The sequence below is a fragment of the Maylandia zebra genome, linkage group LG12 (assembly GCF_041146795.1).
Source record: "Maylandia zebra isolate NMK-2024a linkage group LG12, Mzebra_GT3a, whole genome shotgun sequence".
Taxonomy (NCBI): domain Eukaryota; kingdom Metazoa; phylum Chordata; class Actinopteri; order Cichliformes; family Cichlidae; genus Maylandia; species Maylandia zebra.
In genome coordinates this window covers 20,226,920-20,253,020 of record NC_135178.1, presented here as the reverse complement: position 1 = coordinate 20,253,020, position 26,101 = coordinate 20,226,920, and the positions used below count along the sequence as shown (strand labels likewise).

General features: G+C 39.0%; 2 protein-coding genes and 1 long non-coding RNA gene across 3 annotated transcripts in view; 2 read left to right on the top strand and 1 right to left on the bottom strand.

The window, feature by feature from the left end:
* Positions 1-13,595, top strand: part of pes (pescadillo) — an 18,124-nt gene extending 4,529 nt beyond the window's left edge. The window contains exons 9-15 of the mRNA XM_014414035.3: positions 3,856-3,945; positions 9,863-9,993; positions 10,085-10,210; positions 10,524-10,708; positions 11,663-11,826; positions 11,917-12,084; positions 12,325-13,595. Coding sequence (XP_014269521.3) covers positions 3,856-3,945; positions 9,863-9,993; positions 10,085-10,210; positions 10,524-10,708; positions 11,663-11,826; positions 11,917-12,084; positions 12,325-12,399 — 939 coding nt within the window. The 3' untranslated portion in view covers positions 12,400-13,595. The remainder of the gene's footprint in view (positions 1-3,855; positions 3,946-9,862; positions 9,994-10,084; positions 10,211-10,523; positions 10,709-11,662; positions 11,827-11,916; positions 12,085-12,324) is intronic.
* On the bottom strand, positions 10,937-17,123 carry LOC143421485 (uncharacterized). Its single transcript, XR_013101144.1, has 2 exons — positions 16,847-17,123; positions 10,937-11,223 (listed from the first exon to the last, which is right to left on the bottom strand). It is a non-coding gene; the product is annotated as an uncharacterized LOC143421485 (long non-coding RNA).
* Positions 13,729-26,101, top strand: gal3st1a (galactose-3-O-sulfotransferase 1a). Its single transcript, XM_004544529.5, has 3 exons — positions 13,729-14,237; positions 22,523-22,673; positions 22,932-26,101. The coding sequence occupies exons 2-3, from the start codon at positions 22,546-22,548 to the stop codon at positions 24,073-24,075; spliced, it is 1,272 nt and encodes a 423-aa protein (XP_004544586.3). The 5' UTR covers positions 13,729-14,237; positions 22,523-22,545; the 3' UTR covers positions 24,076-26,101.

The window sequence follows — 26,101 nt, the reverse complement described above, 5'->3', positions numbered from 1 at the left end:
GATAAGATGTGACAATATCCTTTATATCGATATAGTCTGTTACGTTATAATTATACTTGTGGAGCCGCAGGTTTGCCTCTCTTGCGTCCACTTTTGTCTCTACGCAACGTTACTCGGCCTCGCTTCTCTCCTTCACTGAACACAACTCCCCCTCCCCCATCGCTTCACCTGCAGGCAACAACAAGATGGACACGGCAAATCTCCGTTAACGAGTTACCGCGCATCGCCCCGCACATGGGGCTGGACGGCGTCAACGTGTTAGCGAGCTAACCGTGCTAACGAGCTAATCATGCTAACGCCTAAAATCCTTTCATTTTCTCAAAAGTTGACAGCACGCCTTGTGTATGAATTCTGTGCTTGATGACCACAAACCAATTTTATGTGGTACACAGCGCTCAGCAATCTGTCAAAAAATGTTTTAATATGACTTTGCTAAGCTACGGAGCTGCACCGCTTGATGGATTGTCGGAGCATTACGGCTACCGTAGTCTGGAGCCTCGCGGAGTAATATGTACTGTGCTTCAACGTAGTATAGACCCTGTGCACGAGAAAATGCTAACTTCCTGGTTTGAGACCGGATGTAGGGTTGTAAATTTCCGGTAGCTTTACTTTGCGGTCAATCGCTACTGCGAAGATATACTCCAAAATCATGTCCAAAACTCGAAAACTGAAAGATCGCGTTAAGTTACAAAGAGCAGAAGGTGGGAACACTCACCACTGTTGTGTCATTAAAAAAAAATCTAATGATCAATTTTGACGTTTAAAGAGTTTAGATGATCAGTTGTTTACATCACTCAACACAAGCAGAACTGCATTACTGCAGCAGAAGACACATCGTCCACATTCAGAAACACATCTCTGTACAGTGACTGGTCTTATGATTTAAACAGGCAAATGTTCAGCATTCAAACTACAGGTGAAGAATAGTCAAACCAGATGTTTCCCCCGTTATGTCGATATCAGCTAGTAAAGTGTAGTCGCTATAACGCGGTTCACCTTTCACCTCGCTGTTTCACAGATTTTTTTTTTTTTTTTTTTTTTTTTTTTAGTGCAAGTTTGCATGCTTATTTTTTTTTTACGTCACATTGTGTCCTGCGTCCTGATCGCTGCAGACGATCTCCTCCGTGACGTCTCTCCTGTACAGTACAGAATCGCTGCATCGATCCCTAGCAGTGTGACTCTGAAGTGCAGTGCTGTATGTCCACGATGTCCATGAAAGGTTTTGCACTGTCAAAAAATAAAATTGGCTACTTTTTTTCACCTATCGCTGGTTATTTTTAGAACATAACACCCGCGATAAACGAGGGACAGCTGAGAAATATAACATTTGAATCCCTTTGCTCTGAGGCGCGGGGGTAAAAAATATCGACAAGTCGATGAACATCATTTACAGATATATTGGGTAAATGCTCAAGACATCTATAGAAATGTAAATCGCCGCTTGATTCATTCATTTGCTTAACTTGTTTTGGACCGTAAACAAGGCGCGAATAGGACACCGGAAATCAAGCTCCCAACAGGAGTTTCCGCACCAGAAGTAGCATATGTTAACGTGCACATAGTCTATTACCGTATTGTGTGTATAAGGACCATAAATGGCACGAAGCGGATTTCAAACTCCAGGCTGTCAGTCACGCAGTAGAACTTCGGAACAGAGCAGCTGCGAAATGTGTCTCTTTGTTATTATGCTCAGCATCTTTTAGTTTACATTTTGACTGCACAATTGTGAGCTTTTTGTTGTGCACAACAACAACATTTTCTTTTATTTATCAAGCATTATTATTTAATAATGTATTTATTTATTTTTGAGTAATTTTTTTTAATGTACATATATGCTGTATGTTACCAAAAGTGCCTGTGTGACATCTGGGACACAGCTTTGACTAAGAACTCTCTTTTCTTACTTTATGACTTTTAAAAAAATTATTGAGATATATATCGTATATCGCCATCCAGGTAAAAAATATCGAGATGAATTTGGGGCCATATTGCCCAGTCCTACCTAGCTGGTATATAATGATATACTATGTGGTGGCCAGCTACACAGCTATGGTTAGCATAATATAAACACAGTGAAGCTGGAGGATGAATGCTAACATTTTCCCACTCGCTACAAGCTAACGTGAGGGTTCCTGATGGTTAGGGACAAATGTAACCGCACGGCAGGATGTTGTAAACCAGGGGTCCCCAATCCCAGTCCGTGAGGGCCGGTGTCCCTGCAGGTTTTAGATCTCACCCTGGGTCAACACACCTGAATCACATGATTAGTTCTTTACCAGGCTTCTGGAGAACTTCAAGACATGTTGAGAAGGTAATTTATCCATTTAAATCAGCTGTGTTGGATCAAGGACGCATGTCCTTCAGGGACACCGGTCCTCGTTGACTGGGATTGGGGACCCCTGCTGTAAACGGACCAAACTTCAGTCAGGAGAACAACTGCGATAATCCATCCACAATGCGAGGTTAGTCATTAATATATTGCTGCATGGGCTGGGGTGTAGTTACATCATAAGGTTACAAAAACTGGGCTTTAAAATGACTAGTGGTAATAAAAACCGAGACAGGCGGACAGTGATCACTGACTTTTTTTAGGGGCTTGTTCAAATGAAATAGAATAAAATACAAAGCAGTAAAACATGTTAAAAACCCAACAGCCTTAATAAACGCAGAGTACCCAGAAGCAGGGTTCATGCAGCATCACTTAAAGATTGGATATCCTACCTGCTGTGAATGTTTTAATGCAGTATAGTTGTTGTTGTTGTTGTTGTTATTATCACTTGTCACATTCTGTTTCTGACAGTTAAAATAAATAACATTCATATAAGAAATAAAATTGTTTCGTGTAAACTGTATATGGTGTTCAGTAGGCCTATACTATTGTACTTTAATGTCGGTCATAGGGGTGGTACTTCAAGAGCCATATATTTTATGAGGTGGTACTCGATGTGAAAAGTTTGAGAAACACTGCGTTACGCCTGGGTTGGACCTCCTTTTTGCTTCAGAGTTGCCTGAATTTTTTATGCCATAGATTCAACAAGTTGGGGGAAACATTCCTCAGAGATTTTAGTGCATTTGTCTGCTGCTCAGCCCTGGTGCAAATCTCCCTATCCACCACATCCCAGCGGAGCTCTATTGGATTGAGATCTGCTGACTTCTATAAGCTATTTAAGTGCATTGAACTCATGGTCATGCTCAGGTTGAAAACAGTTTTAGATGATCTGAGCTTTGTTTCATGGTGTGTTATCCTGGTGGAAGCAAACATCAGAAGATTGTTACACTGGTCATAAAGGGATGAGCATGGTCAGCAGCAATACTCGGGTAGGTTGTGGGGTTTAAATGATGACCAGTTAAGGGGCCCACATTATTATTTCGCCACTGAGCTATTGATACAAAGAAGCATGGAGCCATGCTTTCATGTTGTTTACACGAAATTGATGTGATGCTCTTCTGCCATGGTTGTAATAAGTGGTTATTCAAGTTTCTGTTGCCTTGACATCACCAGCCTGGCCAGAAAGAAAGGTTGCTGCCATGTGATTGGCAGATTAGGTATTTGCATAAATAAACTGTTATGGTGTCTGTAATAAAGCAACTTGTAAGTGTATTAATTTAACTTACACATACAGTACACTTAACATGAGGTCTTGCCCTATATCATTTCAGACACTTTAATTAGAGCTCAACATGTAGTCTACCTAAAAGCATTCAGTATGCTAATAGAGAAATTGTGTAAACTCATGTTTTTAAAAGCCTCATGCTTAAATTAAACTGTTGACTAAACTAACTAAATCTATTAAGTACGCACACATTGAGGTGTAAATGCTAACACTTGTGCTTACCTTGTTTTTGATTTTGTAGAAACTGTCAGCTCTGAGTGCCAGTCTGGCACGCGTGGTTTCTTCTGCAGATGAGGAGGAGGCTCAACTGGACCAGTTTCCCAGTGAAGGGGTAAGAAAGCTAACTTGCAAAACACGACACATCACATGTATCTTACGATTTACTCAGGCAAGGCATAACTATTTGTTATTGAGAAATATAATCAAAACACACAGATCACCACTTCATGCATAATGCCTCTTATAAATCTATGGACGTGTGTGCGATACTGTGGTGTCATGGTAAATTGCTCGGGTAAAGTTTGTAGCATGCGTGCTCGTTGGTTTTGTCTGCTTCCACTTGTCTTTGCACTAGGATGATGTCGGCATAAATGTGCAGTCATATTCGTTGTGTCCCCACTAGTGCTGTCAGCGTTAATCTCGTTGAAATGACATTAACGCCATAACGCAGCAAATCTCCGTTAACGACTTACCGTGGGGCTGGACGGCGTTAACACGTTAACAAGCTAACTGCGCTAACGCAGTAGTTCCCACCAATGTAATTGAGCATGTACATGCCTATGTTTACAGGTACTTATAGATATGTTACTTACACAGGGATAGTAGTAGTAGAATAGTTAAATTTATTACTTGCATATTTCCACAACCCTCTATCCATAACACATACTGTGTATAAGTGTACATAGAACCTCAGCTACTGTTGTATATACAGTGGGGCAAAAAAGTATTTAGTCAGCCACCGATTGTGCAAGTTCCCCCACTTAAAATGATGACAGAGGTCAGTAATTTGCACCAGAGGTACACTTCAACTGTGAGAGACAGAATGTGAAAAAAAAAAATCCATGAATTCACATGGTAGGATTTGTAAAGAATTTATTCCTAAATTAGGGTGGAAAATAAGTATTTGGTCACCTCAAACAAGGAAAATCTCTGGCTCTCACAGACCTGTAACGTCTTCTGTAAGAAGCTTTTCTGTCCCCCACTTGTTACCTGTATGAATGGCACCTGTTTGAACTCTGTGGGAGCAATCATCAGAAAATGGAAGACATACAAGACCACTGATAATCTCCCTCGATCTGGGGCTCCACGCAAGATCTCATCCCGTGGGGTCAAAATGATCATGAGAACGGTGAGCAAAGATCCCAGAACCACACGGGGGGACCTGGTGAATGACCTGCAGAGAGCTGGGACCAAAGTAACAAAGGTCACCATCAGTAACACACTACAACGGCAGGGAATCAAATCCCGCAGTGCCAGACGTGTTCCGCTGCTGAAGCCAGTGCATGTCCAGGCCCGTCTGTTTGCCAGAGAGCACATGGATGATACAGCAGAGGATTGGGAGAATGTCATGTGGTCAGATGAAACCAAAGTAGAACTTTTTGGTATAAACTCAACTCGTCGTGTTTGGAGGAAGAAGAATACTGAGTTGCATCCCAAGAACACCATACCTACTGTGAAGCATGGGGGTGGAAACATCATGCTATGGGGCTGTTTTTCTGCCAAGGGGACAGGACGACTGATCCGTGTTAAGGACAGAATGAATGGGGCCATGTATCGTGAGATTTTGAGCCAAAACCTCCTTCCATCAGTGAGAACTTTGAAGATGAAACGAGGCTGGGTCTTCCAAAATGACAATGATCCAAAACACACCGCCCGGGCAACAAAGGAGTGGCTCCGTAAGAAGCATTTGAAAGTCCTGGAGTGGCCTAGCCAGTCTCCAGACCTCAACCCCATAGAAAATCTGTGGCGGGAGTTGAAAGTCCGTGTTGCTCGGCGACAGCCCCAAAACATCACTGCTCTCGAGAAGATCTGCATGGAGGAATGGGCCAAAATACCAGCTACTGTGTGTGCAAACCTGGTAAAGACCTATAGTAAACGTTTGACCTCTGTTATTGCCAACAAAGGTTATGTTACAAAGTATTGAGTTGTATTTTTGTTATTGACCAAATACTTATTTTCCACCCTGATTTACGAATAAATTCTTTACAAATCCTACCATGTGGATTCATGGATTTTCTTTTCACATTCTGTCTCTCACAGTTGAAGTGTACCTGTGGTGCAAATTACTGACCTCTGTCATCATTTTAGGTGGGGGAACTTGCACAATCGGTGGCTGACTAAATACTTTTTTGCCCCACTGTAGTGTATCATCTTATTAATTTAGTATTTCTTGGCTTTATATTCTTGTATTCTTCTATTATCTGTAAATGAGCTGTAATAACACACAAATCCCCCCCCCCCCCGTCCGATCATTAAAGTCTTATCTTATCTTAGAAAATACTTTCATTCTTTCTTTTTGCTCTAATTGGTCTCTAAGGTTAAACATTAATGGTTACATCATTTGATCTTTTGAAGCTGTGATACAAGGGATTTACAGCTTTGTTTGGTTGCTACTGACGATATGTTTCTCATCCTGGGAAGCTTGTTGTCACTGACTGATTTGAAGTTAGTAGGTAGTTCAAACTCTGCTTTAATTTATTTATTTAAATATTCTGTTTTGTGTGTGCGTGTTTTTGGGTTTTTTGCCAAAAAAGACAGTTCTGCTTTTTTGCTTCTTTTTTTGTTTGTTGGGTTTCTTAATTTTTATTAAAAAGTTTAAGTCTTAGTAATACGTTCTCAGTTTAATAAAACAGTATTTTCATCCACTGAAACAATCAGTTGTGTAACAATTTTTCAATTACAGAGGGGGAAAAACTTTTTTGCTCAAGCAATGGGCACTTAATCGGGAGAATTTTATGAATAAAAAATTAGAATAACAGATTGTATTTTTATAAAGTTTTCAAGTCAACTCACCTGAATGATCTTTCAACATTACAGCTTTCAGACTAAAGTGCTTTATTAACCCTTTAAGACCTACCATAGAGCCAAGTTTGCCAGAGCTTATCTTGATATTTTTACATGCTGTAGAGCCATTTTTGGGATTGTTTCAAGTTGCTATATGTCAATACAACCGTTATAGCCCAAATTTATATAATATATATGCATTAAGTGCATAGTAACTACATAAATTGCAAAAACGTGCAATAAACTACAAAATGAAAATCATTTTGGGTTGTTTTTTAACATATATTTCTAGTTAGAGAAATTTAAGAAGTTTATCCCTCAAAACTAAATACACAAAAGTTGCACAAAATAGTTTTGAACCACAGGAAATTTATTTTGAGTGTCTTCATAGTTGTTTTTTGTTTTTTAGATACACCAATTTTTATATACTGCTGGAAAAACGAAAATAAATATAATGCAAATTTACCCCCCAAAAAACAGCATGTGCATCAAAATAAACTATTTCCAGCAGTGTAATTTTTGTTTGAAGCATCCCAGAAACGATACAGAAAAGTCAAACATGACTTTTAAAAATAAGGCCCTGAAGGTAAAAAAAAAAACCCTATATTTTCCGCGAAAATGACGTCACTTCCGGGCAGGTAATGGCGGACATGCTGACGTCTATTCCAACGTAGGAAGTGTTATGAACAGCTGATCGGATCAGCAAAACGTGTTTCTGGAATATTATGTTGTTGTCGCTGCAAATGCTTTTTATTCAATTTATTTTCAAAGCTATATGTGGAAGGAAACCGTGTCATAGGACAAGCTGAATGCATAAGATGCAAGTACAACTCATATGCAAAAAAATGATTGTGCTAGCTTATGTGATTCCAGTTCTACAGGAATTTAAAAATGGCTGCGCAAAACGGAGCGTGCCCGCTCCGACCGGTCTTAAGGGGTTAAGGCATTAACAGATCAACTGTGGAAACTGTGGCTGATCTTATAGATATCTGGCTTCTTTTCAAACTTTTTACATGCCTGATGAGCACATATTTTTATTTAACTTTTTTGTTTGTCTATTTCTCGTGCAGTTAGGTTGAAAAATGTTAGTGCTTCTGAGACATTAGCTTTACTACAAAGCAGGGAACTTCAGGACTTAATTATTACTTAGACATGAGGTGTAACTTCCTGGTGTATTAATTTTACCTGAGCTTTGGAATCTTATCCGGGCGTTCCTGTGTGTTCTGAGAACGTAACAGATAAAATCTGCACATTATTAAAGCGGCCTACTAACCTGTCACTTTTCCTGGAAAGTTACACCCCCTGTTCCTTTGGAGCTTGGTGTTTTGTTTTTTTGTTTTTTTTTAGAGACAATCTAAACCCTCTGGTTTTTCCCCAATGAGTCTCAATCACAGACATATAATCTCAGAGGAAGGAACTGTAATCCCTTGAGTGGTTTTCTGCTGGCTGCATGAAATTTCAAAGATGTTTGTTGGTTCATTTATGATACTGTAGCTGTAGTCTATAGTTAGAAAGTTGGTGCACGAGCAGTGATGGTATTACTCTCTAGTCGGAGTCAGTGAGGCTGTGGTAATCCTTGAGGACACCCCTTTCAAGCCAATAACACGAATTTAACTTGGAACAGATGGTATTGCTGTTATGTGGTTAGTGTTCAGGCTGACCAGAATAAAGGAACCTGTACTTCCTATTGATGAAGTACAGGTTGCACTGTTGTTCACAAAGACCAGCTCCGTCTACAAGATGCTCTAGTTCCTTTGCTTCCAGAGTGGAGCATCACACTGGGGCTTGCCCGCTGGCTAGGTTAATATTTGAAGGTGTTTCAGGGTCCCATAGACTTTATTCCTGGGTTGTCAGGAGTAAGGTCACAATGCATCTACCCTTCAAGATATAGGTGTAGTATGCTCAAGGTCTATTGTGGGTGAAAAAGCCAATTCAATTCTCCTAACCTGGAATTAGTGAGCAAACTGGCTGCAAACTTCCATGGTTGCATTTCAGAGCTGGGGGGTCCACGGGGATGCAACAAACTGCATTCCTTTAAAATCAGCTTCTGCCATCCATGAGTCTACGTAGACCCAAGGGCAAGCTGTCGTAGCTTACTGCTTATCAGTGGCATCTGTTTGGTGATTTTAGGATAACACAGTGCATCTCACCACTAGGACTTTGTCTGTTAGTTGTGGACCATTGAACTCCATTTGTTACTGGCACATGGCAAGCCAGGTCATCCACTCCATATCCATGCAATTAGTGCTGCCACCCATATGAATAGGCAGTGGTGCTGTGTGCCACATCTTGAGGCAAGCAAAGACATGTCTAGGCTCTGAAGGAGCTGGTTATGGAGATGTTAATGTTTTTGCTGTCTTAAGATAGCCAGTCAGCAGAGGCATAGCAGTAGCTTGGTAATACTGCAAGCAACAAACACTACAAGCTAAGCTGGTGGAAAAGATGCAAGAAAATCAGAATACTTTAATCCCTAAGGAAATTATGTGATGAAGCCTGCACTAATATTCGGTTACATTTTGTATTCTTTGAGTATTATACATATGATAGAGTAGCCAAGCCAACTTTATTTATAAGGTACTTTAAAGCTGGTTATCCAACATCTGAGTAGTCGTTTCTATTAGACTTCAAAGCATGCATAGTCAGTGTGATATAAATTGTCACAACACAACAGTTTCTGCTTTTACCCTTGATTATTTAATTAAATGTCACATGTTTTTATTGGTTTTAAATTGCTTTTCACATGTTAAATTTCAGTCTCCAGACAGGTCTGGGATTGGTCATCAGATGCCACCAACCACTGTTTTATGTATAAGTGCATCAGCTCCAGCTGAGATAACAAAGAGTCTACTAATCACCATTGCTGACCAATTTAACACCGGTTCAGACAGTTTGTTGAACCTGACTGTGATTCTTTAGTTAAATCTGAGCAACTTAAATTCAGAGATAAGTAAATGTATTAATTGTCGAGTTGTGAGTTGTACTTTTTACATAGCTTTTTTACATTTGCCTTTTGGAATTCTTTTAAGGTTGTAATCCCAATAAATCTAGCTGCACAATTCCTCTGTCATGGATCAGACACCATAATACATCAACAAGTTGGAAGTTGTTTAAAAATAAATAAATAAAAATCATCTTTTAGTTGCTGGCTTGTTTTTAAAGCAATGACTTTAAACTTTTCTGATTTAATTGTAAATAGAAATTCCCTGAAGAATAATTAATGTTTTCCCTTTATTTCTTCGCTACAGGAGGACATGGAGAAGATGGAGGCTAGGGAAAAGGAACTGAAACAGCAAGAAGCTCAGAAGAAGCTTTTTGAGGGACTCAAGTTTTACCTCAACAGAGAAGTTCCCAGAGAGTCTCTGGCATTCGTCATCAGGTGAGCGAGAGATGCTACAGTGAAGCAAAGAAACGTCCACGGAAGCCTGAAGCTGACTTTTTCACTTTTGTGTATTTCTGTTGCCTTTCAGGTGTTTTGGAGGTCAGGTATCCTGGGACAAGTCTGTGTGCATTGGTAGCACATACGATGTGACAGATGAGACCATCACCCATCAAATTATTGACAGGCCCAGTGTTGGCAAACAGTATATCAACAGGTAGAGAAATGCTTTGCTTTTCATCATGTATGAGAAGGTTTTTTTGTTTTTTTTTCCTTATAGAGGTATTTGATTTTGTCATAGAATTCGTAATCCTAGAGACAGGAAGTGTGTCATTCATGTACATTACCCACTTTTACAATGACTCCTTTCACTGGAATATTTCCCATCCCCCCCACCCCTTGGTCCTGCAGCAGAAAAAATCCTCACCAAAGAGCAAGATTGTATTCTCATTATTACATAGTAGACGCATGAAAATATGCACTTATTTGCCATCATAACAGATGATTTTCGAAACCTTTGCTTGTTTTAGATACTACATCCAACCCCAGTGGCTATACGACTGTGTCAATGCCAAAATTCTCTTGCCTGTGGAGGATTATTTCCTTGGGGTGACTCTACCCCCTCACCTGTCTCCGTTTGTGGAGGAGAAGGAAGGTGACTATGTGCCTCCAGAGAAACTGAAGATGATGGCCTTACAGCGAGGAGAAAAACCAGGTGTGGTTCAGTTATGTCTCAGTGTGTATGCAGGTCACACCCACAATTCGCTGACTTTTCCCCTCTGATCAGAGTCCTAGTTTTAAAAACAACAAACAAAAAATACTTTCAGATCTGAATGAACAACAGATGCATAGGAGGGAAAATTATAAGATAACCATAACCTCTAACCATGGTCTCGTGTCATTATTTTGTTACATCATAAAATTATGAGTATTGTACATAATCAAGTAGTTAAGCCAACTTTATTTATAAAGAACAACCACTTAGCAAAGGGTTGGACATAGGAAGAAAAACACACTTGAATAAAACCTTTTTTTAAAGAAGCCTGTTTAATGTGAAATGGCAGCAAATTCCACTATTTGGGAGCCACTACACCAAGTCCTGTCCCCTGTGAGCCTGCACTGTGTCCTCGGCATATACAAGGAGTTGGTCAGCTGATCTGAGCGACTAGGAAAGGGGAGTGCAAGTGCAGCAACTCAGAGAGGTGGTTTGGAGCGAGGCCATGTAACAACCTGAAAACAGATAAAAGAATTTTTAAAATGTCATGTGGAGAGTTAAATAGACATTCACGGCCTCTCTTAATCTGAATGAATGTAATTGATATTTGTGATTGATTTAAAAAGTTTAATAATTTGCTTCCTTTTTTGGGTTGTTTTGGAGACTTTAACACAGAACTGTTCTGATGGTCTGCTTATGTGAATAATTACTGCCAGCATTTCTTAATTGGATGATTAAATTTTTCTTGGTGGCTGGATCGAAATGTTGTGATTTACTAAAAGAACTGTAAGCGAGACAGCTTGTGGAGGTTATAGTTTATCTGATCAGAGTCCTAAAAAGCCACTTTGGCATCACACAGTAATGAAAATAAAAGATGAATATTTAATATAGGCACACAGGATTGAAATGTCAGCAGCACTAATTTTAAATAATTCCTTTTTCTTCCTTTTATAGGCAATGAACAAGAGGAGGATGAGGAAGAAGAGGAGGAGGAGGGAGAACAGGAAGAGGAAGAAGAACAAGAAGAGGATGACAATGGTGATGAAGAGGATGATGAAGAGGAAGTAGCAGAAGAGAAAAACCTTAAGAAAATGGAAGAACAAAGATCCCAGGGCAAGGTGATATGTCAGATCCTGATTTCTTTGTCATTGTGATTTTATTTTTTAGATCTTTTGGAATCTTTATTGACTCGTCTCGTTCCCTTTTAGTCTCTACATGTCAAAGTGACACCTGGAAAGCTGAAGGTAGAAAATAAGGCACGCTTGGAGCAGGAGGAGAAAGCAGAGGAGAAGCGTCTGGCCATTATGATGATGAAGAAAAAGGAAAAGTACCTCTATGACAAAATCATGTTTGGAAAGAAAAGAAAAGTCCGTGAGGTGCGTACATTGCCGCTTCGCTAAGAATATTTGTTCAACCTAAAAGCTTTAACTTTGAATATTTTAGTGTTGATACTGAGCATTTTATCTCAGGCCACAGTGTTTACCAGTATTATGTAGCCGCTGCGGAGAGAACGGCGCAGCCCAGCGTTGACCCCCGCTGAGTTCACTGAGCTTAAAAATGGTTGCGTAACTGGTGTTGAGTATCTTCCATTAACTGGGCTCCTTCTCTTTTTACAGGCTAACAAGCTTGCTGCCAAGAGGAAGGCTCACGATGATTCAGAAAAAGCAAAAAAGAAAAAGGCCCGAAAATAACTGGTGCCTTCTTCAGACTGACTTTCTTTTTAACTTTGAGACTCAGTGCATTGCAGGTTTACATACCATAAAACCTGAAAGTGCAGTAGAGCTCTGCGTGCTACATGCACTCTAATGACCTCTGCAGAACTTCAAACAGCGCAGGTTGTCACAAATGCTAGTTGTGTGATTATTATTGTAAAAGTAACTGTTTGATCTGTGCTCCACTTTTCTGTATTGTACAATACAACTTCCTGTTTATTTTAAAATCTGTAACCGAAACATTTTACAGTTAAACGGACTGAATTAAACCTGTTACTTGTGACATTGCATCTCTAAGAAGAAATGATTCTCTTAGTCTTGGCGCCATATTGAAAAATGATTATTTATCCTTGAGGCTGTAGCTTTAGGGCAGCTGTTTCTTTTTAAAGCTGTGCATGGATCAGACAAGATGGCAAAAGGTCAGAATATAATCTGTAACGCACGGCTTAAGATTTCACATCTGCAGAGGCTCAGGTCATGCTGCTGCTGTCGGTTGAACCTCTTTGCTGATTGGTTAACACTTAAGTAGTGGGTGGTAATGACGAAGAACCACAAGACCAAAGCACCATCTCAGAGGGCAAAGGCTACACCCATCATACCCCTCCGCTCCTTGGTTTCCTCACACAGTTTGACACTCGCTGCAGCCTCTCATCCCTTGCCTAGGACCCAAATCTACATTCCTCACAAGCCCACCCAGTTCAAGTCTCAGCCTAGCACTCTGTTTGCCTACAGGCAGAACCACTCCCCGCTGAACAAAAACGGTGTTGTGCCTGAGCTTGATGAATGTGGGTTGACCAGCACAGCTCAAGTCTGCCTTCCAAGAACCGAGAAATCAGTTTAGAGGAAGATGGAGTTCATGTGTAGTGTGGTTTTGTTTTTTGTTTAGTTTTTTTTGGGCGGTATCTTGACAGCGTATTGCAGTATCTGTACACAAAGCCAGATAGACTTGTCGCTCCAGTAATGTTCACTTTCTGCTGAAATGGTTGCCTAGGATGGCAGTTTCACATCAGAAGGTACCGTGTGGTATAACTTGTATGTAGAGTTAAAATATCGATAGCCTTTAGTTAATGAATTGCAGATAAAGATAAGGGAGATTTAAAAGATCAATCCTTTGTAAATACAAGCTGGAAAAACTTATGTGCAGGTTTGTTGTGAAATAAATATCAAATATCTGATCTGTGGTGTAAAATTTAACAACACATACTCGGCAGCCTTGATCAACTAGTACACTCGGTCTTTGTGCTCTGGATTTCTACATTTGTTTCTCTTATGCTGTTTTCTACCCCTCATATCAGCTTGCAGCTCAGACTCCAGTGTCTACACTCAATGGTCTTTTGTATGTAGACACTGAATAGGCACTGTACAGTCTCACTCCTCCCTCACCAGTTCAACCTCCCTCCCTCTCACCCCTCCTCTTTTACGCTTCCTAGCAAGTGCTTGTCCCTTGACACAATTACTGACGTCACAGGTGGCTTGATGAGCTTCCCTGCAGTGCTTTGTTCAGCGTGATCAGTTTTGGAATCAAGTTGAGGGAGGAGGCAGCTGGCTGCCTGAAAGCATCAGGTGTGCGTACAGAGGCGGAGAGAAAGAAGAGAAGAGGAACCGCAATCAGATGAATGAGCTGCGCTGCACAGGACATGTGATAGGACAGCAGGACCGTGCTGGGTCAATAGTGGCATGTTTTTGTCTGAATCAAGATACAAGGACAGCCGTTAGAGGGAGATGAACTTGTATTCACTTTTTGGGAACTGGGCGGACTAAACGATTGTCAATAAATTACCATTACCACTAGTTTGTCTTTGGACTTGCGCATAAGGGTAAGAATTTCTTCTCCGCTCTTTTCACAATAATCTTTTAGTAAATCTCAATTCTAAGCATGTTGTACTTTTCCAACACCTTTTCTCCAGTGTTTTTGCACGAAATGCAGCGATTCAACTAAATCTAGTAATTGTTACCCTTAATGTTTACTCTTAAAACAATGTTATGCTCTTTCTTTTCAATTCCTTCTCATATAAATGGGGGAGAGAGAAAAAACAAACTTTGTAGTCCAGCTATGCAAAGCTTAAGAGCCATGATAGATGAGGAAACATTCAGGAAAGTAAGTGAAATAATGCTAATGTTGATCCTACCCAGGGATGCATTTTTGATAAATCAAGCTTTAGTGAAAATCTAAACATTACCCTCACAACGGAGTTTTTATTTATCCAGGCTAGTGTTTTGATATTATTGTGGGAAATGTTTTCACTGCACCTTTGCAGGCGAACAATCTATTCCCAACTTCAAACACAGTTACTTTTCTCTGCATGGACTTTTTGCTAGATCTGCTCTAAACCTCATTCGAAAGTTGGCCTCAGTCCAAAAGAAGCAATGACGTACTTCACAGTCAGGATTCTCTAAAGCAGCAAAAACACTGTCAGATTCAGTTCAGCACAGACAAACGCACACTGCCATGTGTGACTTACTATAATGACTAGGGATGGGTATCGTTTAGGTTTTATCCGATACCGGTGCCAAATCGGTACTTTTGAAACTGTGCCGGTGCTCAAACCGGTGCTTAAAGAATGGAGAACACAAAATTGGTCCAAAAACCTCTCATGTTCAGCTGTTTTTCGTAAAAAGATAACAATGTTAGCCTTTTCTGCAGCTATGGGGCATATATGGTATCACTCTTGGCTGGAAGCAGTGCTTAAACAATGGAAAAAACACAAACTTTGTCCTAAAACTCATGTTTAACTGTTTTCCACTTTTTCTTTGGTCATTTTAGCCTTTTTGGCCAGGGTGAAGGGAGTATCTGCCATCAAACAAGAGGACAGCCGCATGTAGCTATGATGATGTTTGCTAGTTCACCTTACATGCATTAATATAATAACGTGGTTAGCCTACTCAACGTAAATTACACACGAACAACATTAAGCTACTCACGCAGAGAAGAACGGCTGCTGCTGCCATCATCATCCTCATCATTTCTGCTACACTGGCAGGGCTAGGGGCCAGGACTCTCCTCTTCGTGTTTTTGGGGGATGTTGCATAACAGGCAACCCACCCGCAGTAGATGTGCTCGGTGTGAGGTCTCACAGCAAGCTATCAAATACGGCGCATTTTTCGGCTTTTAAAAAAACGCTATGCGTCGCCAGGTGTTTCATCGGATTTGAGGTGTTACCTCCTTTGACAGTATCACAGTATCAGCTTAAAGCACTTGTTGCAGGCTGCTGAGTTTGCATATTTTGCTGTGAAGTACAGCCAGACTTTTGACCGCTTTGCCTTGGACATTTTTAATCTGTAGCTCTGCTCTAAAAGAACGTACGTACCTGGACCCACCTACTATCCTCGGAAACGTAAAATGATTGGCTAGAGGTGTATCACAGCTCAGGGAAAAAAAAGCACCGAAATGTGCGCTGCTTTTCGGTCTGGTTACTACCGTTTATGTCAGAACCGACACCGGTACCCATCCCTAATAATGACTAAAAGAAAAAATATTTAAGGAGTTATGCTTTGATCAGAAAAGGAGGGGACGCAGATGATCATTTTCTAATGGAAACCTAATTTAAAGCTGTTATTAGAATGGTCACTGTAATAGGTTTATCTTTCTACATTATACATAAAAATATAATTTTTAGCAACTTTTGTGTATGCTGTTACTTCACGAAGACAAAATTATTGTGTGGGATGGTGTTTAATTGACGGCGCGATTGTAGAGGAACCAGTAATCCAAGAATGTAAACAGCAACTGAAACAGAGTTGCACAGTGATGACATGTCTATGAAGCAGCAGCAGCACATAACAGGCAATTTAGTTCTGTCACAACACAGAGCTGTCCTATGCTGGCAAAATGCCTCCCTGTGTCACTGACTGGAACATTTACAGGCCAGGCCATAACACTCCTACAACTCCGAAACATTCGAGAATCTCTCCAGTTGGAGAGCTCCAAACATTCTGGAATGCTTCTGTCCGTAAGGAGGTCAGCTCTGTATAATTCATATATACAACTGTTACCAAAAGTACATGTACTTCTTGTAAGTCCTTGTACTTCTATATTTCTAATTCTTCTCCTGCTCTCTTTCACTATAAGTCTGAAAAGTCCTCCCCACACACATACACACTCACACTCTTTATTAATTTTGTGCTCACTCACATATCTTGAGACCAGTGTTGGGTAAGTTACTTTAAAAAAGTAATTAATTACTAATTACTTAATCAATATTGTATTTAAAATACTTATCTAATTACTGTATCTGAAAAGTAACTTAATTACTCAATAAGTAATTTAACTAAATACTTCTTAAAATCCCTATAAACCTTGAGTGGACAAACAATAGAAATGAAACTCTTTAAATAATAAATAATTTTTTTTAAAGATGGAGACTCTACAGTACGCAGCGGTAGCATCTCTTCCACAATGTAGCCTGTAATTATTTTTTAAGCTCACCTTCAGACGCTTTCTGTGCTGCTGAAGTAAAATCAAGTTTTGCCTGCTTAGCAGGAGTTGCCGCGGCGTTATCCATGGATGATGAACAAGGATCACTCAGAAGTGTTCGTCTATACTCTCGTGTCAGGCGCTTCAGTAGACTACTCGTGCTATTAACAGCAGCCGATAGTTTTTACATATTACTGTAATATTCTTGTCTGCTTGTTTCAGAAAAGTGAAGAGACGGGAATATGTCCATTTCATAAAAGAGCCACAGGCTCCAGCAGAGTCCGACATCTTCCGCTTTAGAATACGACTATGCAGCAAAGTGGCGCGAAATGACGTGAACCTGCACTACAGTGATGTTAAAGCGGCAGAGTTTACTTTTACCTTAAGAAGATAAATTATTGAAATTAAATAATGATATTCAGCGAGTTTAATTATTTTACAATGTAACGCAAGTACATTGTAAGTAACTGTAATTAAAATACCTAAATATGAACAGTAATCAGTTACTTTTCCACTGAAAAAGTAGAGTAATTTAATTACAGTAATGCGCTACACCTAACACTGCTTGAGACACTTTGCAGAGGCCCCACCCCAGATTAGGAACCATTTGACTAAACTACAAAACTGTACAAAACCTTTTGAGGATTGGGGGTGGAAAGGGGTAGTTTAATTTGGTAATTTTCTCTCTAAGCGATCTTATTCCACTAGTGGTTGACAAGTTGATACCAAAGAATACTATGTTTTGCTAAGCTGTCGTTAATTTTTAATTAAAAGAATGTATATGCATTGGGTTCACACTGGTTCAGATAATGTTACAAATTCCAGGTGGTGAGTTTCAACTCGTTACTTATGTAGCTGAGTGAGCAGATGGCTCGCCTTATCGCAGTCTGCAGGAGGGAATGCAATATCACTTTCCGTGTTGATGCATTATTTATTTCACAGGAAGCTGAGAAACAAATATGTTGTTTTGTCATTCCTCATACAGTTCAAATTCTTTCTGTTTAAAATATTCATTAGATACAATTACATTATATACAGTATGTAGTATGTTACCGCTTATTCACACTCAACTTGGAAAAGGTGGAAATACTTTGCTGCTTATGTATTTGAACAAGCTGGATCAAATTGTGAAACTACATTCACTGACTTCATTGGAGCATTTTGAAAGATTGTACTTATTGATCTGTACCTACCTGCTCTTCGACAGGTCTCTGTTGAAAAAGAGATCTTAATCTCAGTGAAACTCTGTCTAAATAAACTAGACAGCCAAGGTTAACTATGTAAGTGTAACCTTTCCCTGTGGGTTCATATTCTTTGGCACCTTAAATTATAGGCCACACTATAGCACTGCTGTCCATGTAAAATTACTGGTTTGTAAACCTGCTATTAGTGAGCTTCTTTAATTTTTTTTTAAACCAAAATAGCTGTTGTTCCTGCCCTCTGTCAGAGTGTTCCCACTGAGCAATACATGTACCAAAACCACCATTAAAGCTACGCATTCAGTGCTTCCTTTCCTAAATGACAAATGCAACTTTCACCTGCCTTTGTGGTGCATTTTTCTTTTCACTTTGCTTTTGTGTGCACTTCTGCACACACAACCGAACAAAGATTATAGTCCCTGTAATCAAATTACAATTAAATAACCAAGAAACTATCTAAATCAATCATTTCAAGTGTTCTTGTTATGCTGTGTCAGCGACACACCCGCTGAGGAACAAATTCTGCTTGGTGATTCTGTTTTGAGACGTGAAGCTAGAGAAACCAGCAACCATAGATAATTGTCTTACAGGGTCCAGAGCAGGCAACACTGAGGGAACCCTAAAACTCCTGGCTAAAGATAAACATAAATTTGTAAAATTATAATTCACATCAACAGTAAAGACACTTGGTTAAGTCAATCGAAGGTCACTAAAATTAATATTAAATCAGTGTGTAACTTTGCCAAAAGAATATCGAACTCTGCAGCTTTCTCTGGTCCCCATTCGCACCAGTAGTGACGTGTTTAGCTGCATGTTTTTCTTAATTTGCCTTCTGTCTGAGTGGTGTCAAAAATAATTATGTATGTTTTACAGATAACTGGGAAACTTTCTAGGGCAAACCTGGTCTTAAGACAGATGACACACATCCCACTTTGGATAAACCAGCTCTCATTTTTATGAATCTGGCCAAATTGATTAAACTCCCCAAAACATGACTATCCAGAGTTGAGACCAGGAAGCAAAGTTGCAGGCTTACATTTCTCTCTGCAGCTTCTTTCTTACAAACATAAAAAAAAAATCACAGGAGTACCAATATATCACATACAACTGTACCAAAGAGTAAAACAGTGAGATATGAGATTAATGCATGTTCTAACTCCCTGTTAGAACATGCATTAATCATTTGTCAACAAACTGATTCACCATGCCCTACAGAAACCTGGTTACAGCAGGATGATTATGTTAGTTTAAATGAATCAGCACCCCTGAGTTATACTAACTGTATAATAACTTTTTATTTGTTGTTATCTATCATCCACCTGAACCTTACTCGGAGTTTCCATCTGATTACTCAGGCTTTTTATCTGATTTAGTGCTCAAATAAAATATTTATTGTGAGTGATTTTAACATACATGTAGATACTGAAGACGAAAGCCTCTGGATGGCATTTTTAAACTTAACCTCTGACTACCTTCTCTCAAAATGTAAAAGAACCCATCCACCACTTTAACCACACTCTAGGTCTTCTTCTAACTTATTCTACAGAAACTGAACATTTAACAATATTTCCCCAAAACCCTCTATTGTCGGATATTTTCCAACATTTAAATTTACAATAAAGGATCACACAGAATTGGGGAATACATTTCATTACAGTACATGTCTTTTTGAAGGTGCTGTAACCAGAGATGGGCAGTAACGCGTTACTTACAAGTACTTACAAGTAACGCGTTGCTCGTTTTCAAGTAACGAGTAAAGTCAGGGATTACTATTGCAAAAACGGTAATTAGATTACCATTACTTTCCCGTAGGAACGCTGCGTTACTAAAACCGTGATTTTTTGCGAGAATGTCTCATGACAGTGACGTAAGCAAGTGCGAGTTTGTGACAACAGCTGTGTGCAGATCAACAATGGATAACATATCAAGTGCGGGAGAGAGTATGAGCATGCAGCGTTTAAAGTGTGGAAGTACTGACCTTACTTTGAGTTTGATTCCATAAAAAGTGACAAAAACATTAATGTCCGTTGTGCGTGGGAAGAAAACTTCTTTTTACAGCGAAAAAAACCCCTAAACATCCAAGCAAGCACCGAGTGCGCTGCGAGGTAATGGGAAATTCACAGAGAAATTCGCGGATTCTTCCACTGACCTCTGTGGCACACCTGCACCAGGGTAAACCTCCGCCTACCCAACTCTTGCTTTACAGGTGAAAATAGAGCAACAGGACCGCTAGTCTTTGACTTTATTTATTTTCTTCTGTGTTTTACTTGCATCTATTTGAAAGACTGAGTGTAAACACACAAAAAAAAAAATGTATGTGCTGGAATGTGCACAAAATAGGTTTGAATATTAAACAAATTTCTTCCAGTCAGAGAATGTTGCATATAATCAAATTTTTGCTTGATGCATAAAGTTAAAAGATTAAAACTAATAAAAGTTTTAAAAAGGGACCTTTCCATTTGATTACATTTTGTATGATGGATTATGTAGAAAAAGTAGAATTGGGCTGAAAGATCTATCGCTTTATCACCTATTCAGGTTGTAAATCGTGTTTAAAAAAAGTAACTAAGTAATTAATTACTTTTGAAAATAAGCAATCAGTAAAGTAACGGGATTACTTTTTGGGGGAAGTAATCAGTAATTTGTTACTGATTACTTTTTTCAAGTAACTTGACCAACACTGGTTGTAACTAACTTTATAGATATAATTCCCCCAGTTTTATCTTCTTCAGTGCCTTGTGCCAGCAGAGTGCAGAGCAGGTACCTGAACTTTAATCTCACAGAATTGATTATCTTGTTAATGATTTTACATCTTCAATGCATTTGAATCTGGATACTGTAGAACCTCTGAAAAGAGAATCTCAAATTAGAAAATATTTGACTCCCTCGTGTAACTCTCAAATGCACACCTTAAAACAGATAAGTTGTAAGCTGGAGAGTAAATGTTGTCTCGCTAATTTAGAAGATCATGATTTAGTCTGGAAAGTAGTTTGTTTCTCAAAAGCGCTCCACAAAGCTAGAACATCTTACTCGTCTTCACTGATAGAAGAAAATAAGAACTCTAGGTTTCTCTTCATCATTGTGGCCAGGCTGACAAAAAGTCAGAGCTCTGTTGAGTCAAGCATTCTTTTAATCTTAACTACTTCATGAATTTCTTTGCAAATAAAATCCATCCATTCTTTCACTTGGCAAATTCAGGGTCACAGGGGTGCTGGAGCCTGTCCCAGCTACCGTAGGATGAGAGGTGTTTGTTGCAGGGTTAACACAAAGAGACAGACAACCATTTGCATTCACATTCAAATCTATGGGAAAGTACCCTGAGGTAACTCATACAGACACGGGGAGAACATGCAAACTCCACACAGAAAGGCAGAAGATGGTGGAACCCAGGACCTTCTCACCATGAGGCAACAGGGCTAACCACCCTGCTATTGTGCTGCCTAAAAATTTATCCATTAGAGAAAAAAATACTCATGACCATTTTAAAAACATTACATTGTGTACAGCTTCTTTCAATACCATTGATATTTATCTAGAGTCTTTTTCTCCAGTTGATCTTTCTGGGTTAACTCCAGCTCATCACAGTACTGAAACAGCATTAGTGAAAGTTCCAAATGATCTTCTTATGGCCTCTGATAGTGGACTTGCCATGCTGGATCTCAGAGCAACATTAGATACTGTTGACCAAAAATATTTTTTACAGTGATTAGAGCATGCCATAGGCATTAAAGGCCCTGCGCTGCAGTGGTTTGAATCATATCTAGCTAACAGACTCCACTTTTTTAATGTAAATTTAGAGTCCTCTTACACACTAAGGCTAATTATGGAGTTCCACAGGGTTTTGTATTAGTTCCAGTTATGTTTATGCATGCTTCCCTTAGGCAGTATCAATAGAAGACATAGCATACATTTTCACTGCTATGCAGATGATACCCAACTTTATCTATCCATGATGCTGTATTGTACAATGCGCAAAAAATCTTATATAGATGGTTAGACGTTTTCTAACTAGATGCTTACTCTGGATGGCATTACCTTGGTCTCCAGTAACGCTGTGAGGAATCTTGGAGTTGTTTTTGAACAGAATATGTAGCTCAATGTGCATATTAAACAAATATGTAGACGCTTTCTCCCATTTGCACAATATCTCTCAAATTAAAAATATCCTGTCCTGTGGTGATGAGAAACAAGTTGATTATTACTATAGACTACTGTCATTATTTTAATTGCAATTTTAATTGTAATTAATTATTATTAGGGTGTCTTAAAAACTCCCTGAAAAGCCTTCAGTTGATCCAAAATGCTGCAGCAGGAGTATTGACCGGGTTTAGAAAGAGAGAGCATATTTCTCCTTTACTGGATTCTCTTGATTGGCTCCTTGTCAAATCCAGAATCGAATGATCCTACAAGATTTTGAATAATCAGGCCCCATTTCATCTTACAGACCTCATATTATGAGGATGAAGAAGAGATTTGTTCTGCGTTTCAGGTGAGCTGTTCTTCTGCTGGACCATGACTGGCAAGCAAAGAATCCAATGGAGGTCCATGTGCAAAAGCCTGGTCCTGGGTACATTCCTGACAAGCTGCATGATCTTTGTTTACTGCCTCTCCACTTCACAGGTCCACTTCAGTCTGCCTGAGTAAGATGGTGTGGATGTGTTCTGTAGAAACCCTCATGTAAAATTTGCATTTGTCTGCAAGGAATATATTTCACATTCAATTATTTAAGTATTTAAAAAATGCAAAACTGAAGTTTTTTTTAAAAACAAATATTTTCTTTCTAGTTTCTCAAGTGCGATGGGTTGATGCTTTTGTTTATTTTGTGTCACATCATTTAGAGATAATTTCCACAAAACCCCATATGTCTTTATAGTTTGTTCTCCTTTTCATCTATGTAGGGTTCCGGTGCCTTATTCCTGCGCCCACCGTCCAACACAGTCCCACCCCAAACCAACCATCAACAATTCAGACACTGCCTACACCTGTGCTCCTAAAGTTGATATCATGTTCATGAAGACCCACAAAACAGCCAGCAGCACCTTCCTTAACATACTTTTCCGATTTGGAGAGAAACACCAGCTCAAATTTGCTTTTCCCAAAAGCAGAAATGACTTCTTCTACCCATCTCTTTTCCAGCGCTCCCAGGTTAAAGACTACAGACCGGGAATGTGTTTCAATATTATTTGTAATCACATGCGCTTCAATGCACCTGAAGTGTCCAAGTTGCTGCCTGTGGACACATCCTACATCACCATTCTGCGAGACCCTGCAGAGCTTTTTGAATCCTCCTTCCACTACTTTGGCCGCCTGGTGCCTTTTACTTGGAAGATACCAGGTGATGACAAGCTGACTGAGTTCCTACGTGATCCCCACAAGTACTTTGATCCAGAGAGTTTCAACTCTTACTACCTCAAGAATCTGCTGTTTTTTGACTTTGGACTGGACAACTCTCTGGATATGAATGATCCGCGAGTGGAAGAAGGAATCAAATTCATCAGTGACCGTTTTCAGCTGGTCATGTTAGTGGAACACTTTGAGGAATCACTCATCCTGCTAAAGGATGCCCTCTGCTGGGAGATGGATGATTTGCTCTTCTTTAAGCTCAATATCCGTAAGGGATCCACTGTGTCTAAATTTACTCCTGAGCTGAGAGCTAGAGCCCTTGAGTGGAATGCTATTGATTGGAAGCTATACCAGCATTTTAATCAAACTTTCTGGAAGAAAGTAGATGCGTACGGGCGGAAGCGTATGGCTGCGGATGTGGCAGAGCTCAAGAAGAGGAACAAAGAGATGACATCTATCTGCATTGAGGGTGGCCATGCTGTAGAAGCTGGCAGCATCCAAGAGACAGACATGCAGCCCTGGCAGCCAATCGGAGAGAAGTCTATCATGGGCTATAATTTAAAAAAGAATATAGACAAAGCACATCGGAAGCTGTGTCGCAAGATGTTAATGCCTGAGATTCAGTACTTAACAGAGCTTGGGGTGAACCTTTGGATTACCAAGTTGTGGGGCCATGTCCGAGATATAATTAACTGGTAACTGAGTGTGTGAGCACCAGAGGCCAATTTAAATCTGAAACACTGTATTAAGAATTACTGCATGGCTGATAGAATGGGAGGTTAATGACGTATCATATTTCCTGTCTCTTTGCCTGTTTGAATTGTACATCATTGTGCACTGTGATGTACATCATGAGAGCTTATGAAAAAAAAAAGTTATGCTCTACAAATACTGAATCAGTTTACTGCATGCAGCCGAGGCTTAGTATTCTCCACTATGAGTCCATTTAATTGTTCTTACTCCCAGATGTCAGCTTGTTCTAATGGAGCACTTGACGTAACTATGAAGTTCACAATGACGTTCTAAAGCATGTTGATGGATTGATAAGAAATATTTATTTACATCCCTGAGAAACTTCTGAGCATTTTGAAAACATGGCAGGAATATCAGTTGGTTTGAAGTAAATGAAGTCTTTGATGTTCACCTGAAAAAGTCAAAACATTTCACTGACTGATTCCCCACTAAGGACTGAAATATATGTGAAAATATGCAACAAATCTGTGGAGGACAAAATCAGTCATGATGTTAAAAAGTATGTGAGTATCTCTCTCTCTCTCTTATTTATATATATGTATGTATGTATGTATATACATATGTACGTATGTATATCTGTATGTACATACGTACGTACGTATGTATATATACACGTATGTATGTATATATACATATGTATGTATATATGTATATGTATATGTATATATGTGTGTGTGTGTGTGTGTGTGTGTGTGTGTGTGTGTGTGTATATGTATATAGATTTTTTTAAACGAATGGCATTAGCTATCAGTCTACTTGAGAGTCCTATCACTACAAATTCTAAATCAAATCATCATTAATGTTATCAACTATAAACGTGTTTCTCCATGTCTGTCATGTAATATGTTTAATAAATAACAACAGAAGAATCTATAAATGAAAGAGCCAGTAAAAATGATGTAATTAGCAGTAAAAATACCTTAATTTTATAGGATAAATGTTGCATTTTCTTCATGTGAGAACTTTACTGTTCCGTTTTTGTTTGCTGCTTAAATCTCAATGATAATCAACAATAATGTGTTGCTCTTGCCAGTTGTTTTGGGAGGTAAAGTGACAATGTGATGTGACTTGTGTAGAGAGCAGGAAAATAACCTAAAACATGTGTCTGTCAAGTAAGGTCCTACCTAAATGTACAATGACCAAGAGTGTCAAACACCACTCGGATGTCTACACGGCCTTATTATCAGAACCACTCATAAGAAATGCAATTTCATTTCATTAATTTATGTTTGTAAATTCACCTATAATATTTAGTCAGTATTTCTTTCCATTCAGTATTGCTTATTCTTAGTGTTTTGTATTATTAATGATTTGATTTTAACTAATGTGCAATTTCCTGATTTTGTCCTCCATACAATAATCCATTGTTACTAGCAATATATGATAAGCTAAGTCTCAGAATAAAATGAAATGTAATATTGTTTATTTAAAACAACCATTTAATTTTGTTGAATGCCCTGGGATTATTCTGAATGAATGTACACGACGGCTCAACATCTCTGAAAATAAATGAGAAATATATGTTCCTAAAAATGGTGGGTTAAGATAAATGGCCATATTGTATCAGCCTATGGATGGGTGAATAACATTTCACAAGTTTCCTGTTAAAATGAGCATTTGGTGCCGATAATGCCTCAAAATTATAGTGGTTCCAAACGGACCTAATAAAGCATTTATTTTGAAGATCAGTGTTAGAAGATTGTAATTAAATCCAATGCTATTTGCTGTTGTAAAATAAAAAATAAAACATGAAAAGTTCAATGAGGATGGTTATGTTTTTAACAAAAACTGCATGATCACAATACTTTTTCATTGCTTGGAGATGTCCTTAACATTTGTGCTAAGACAGTTATAGACTTAGAAACACTGTTAAGTCTACGGTTTTACATATCAGGATGTACTGTAATGGAAAAAAATATGTAACCCTTGACAGGAATTAAAATTTGACAAATAAAACCTGAAATGAACAACA

What these genes read in the sequence shown, in the direction of transcription:
- gal3st1a (XM_004544529.5), top strand. Translation starts at nt 22,546, where the DNA reads ATGACTGGCAAGCAAAGAATCCAATGGAGGTCCATGTGCAAAAGCCTG. An exon ending in GTCCACTTCAGTCTGCCTGA is followed by an intron (nt 22,674 to 22,931) that starts GTAAGATGGTGT and finishes TCATCTATGTAG; the next exon opens with GGTTCCGGTGCCTTATTCCT.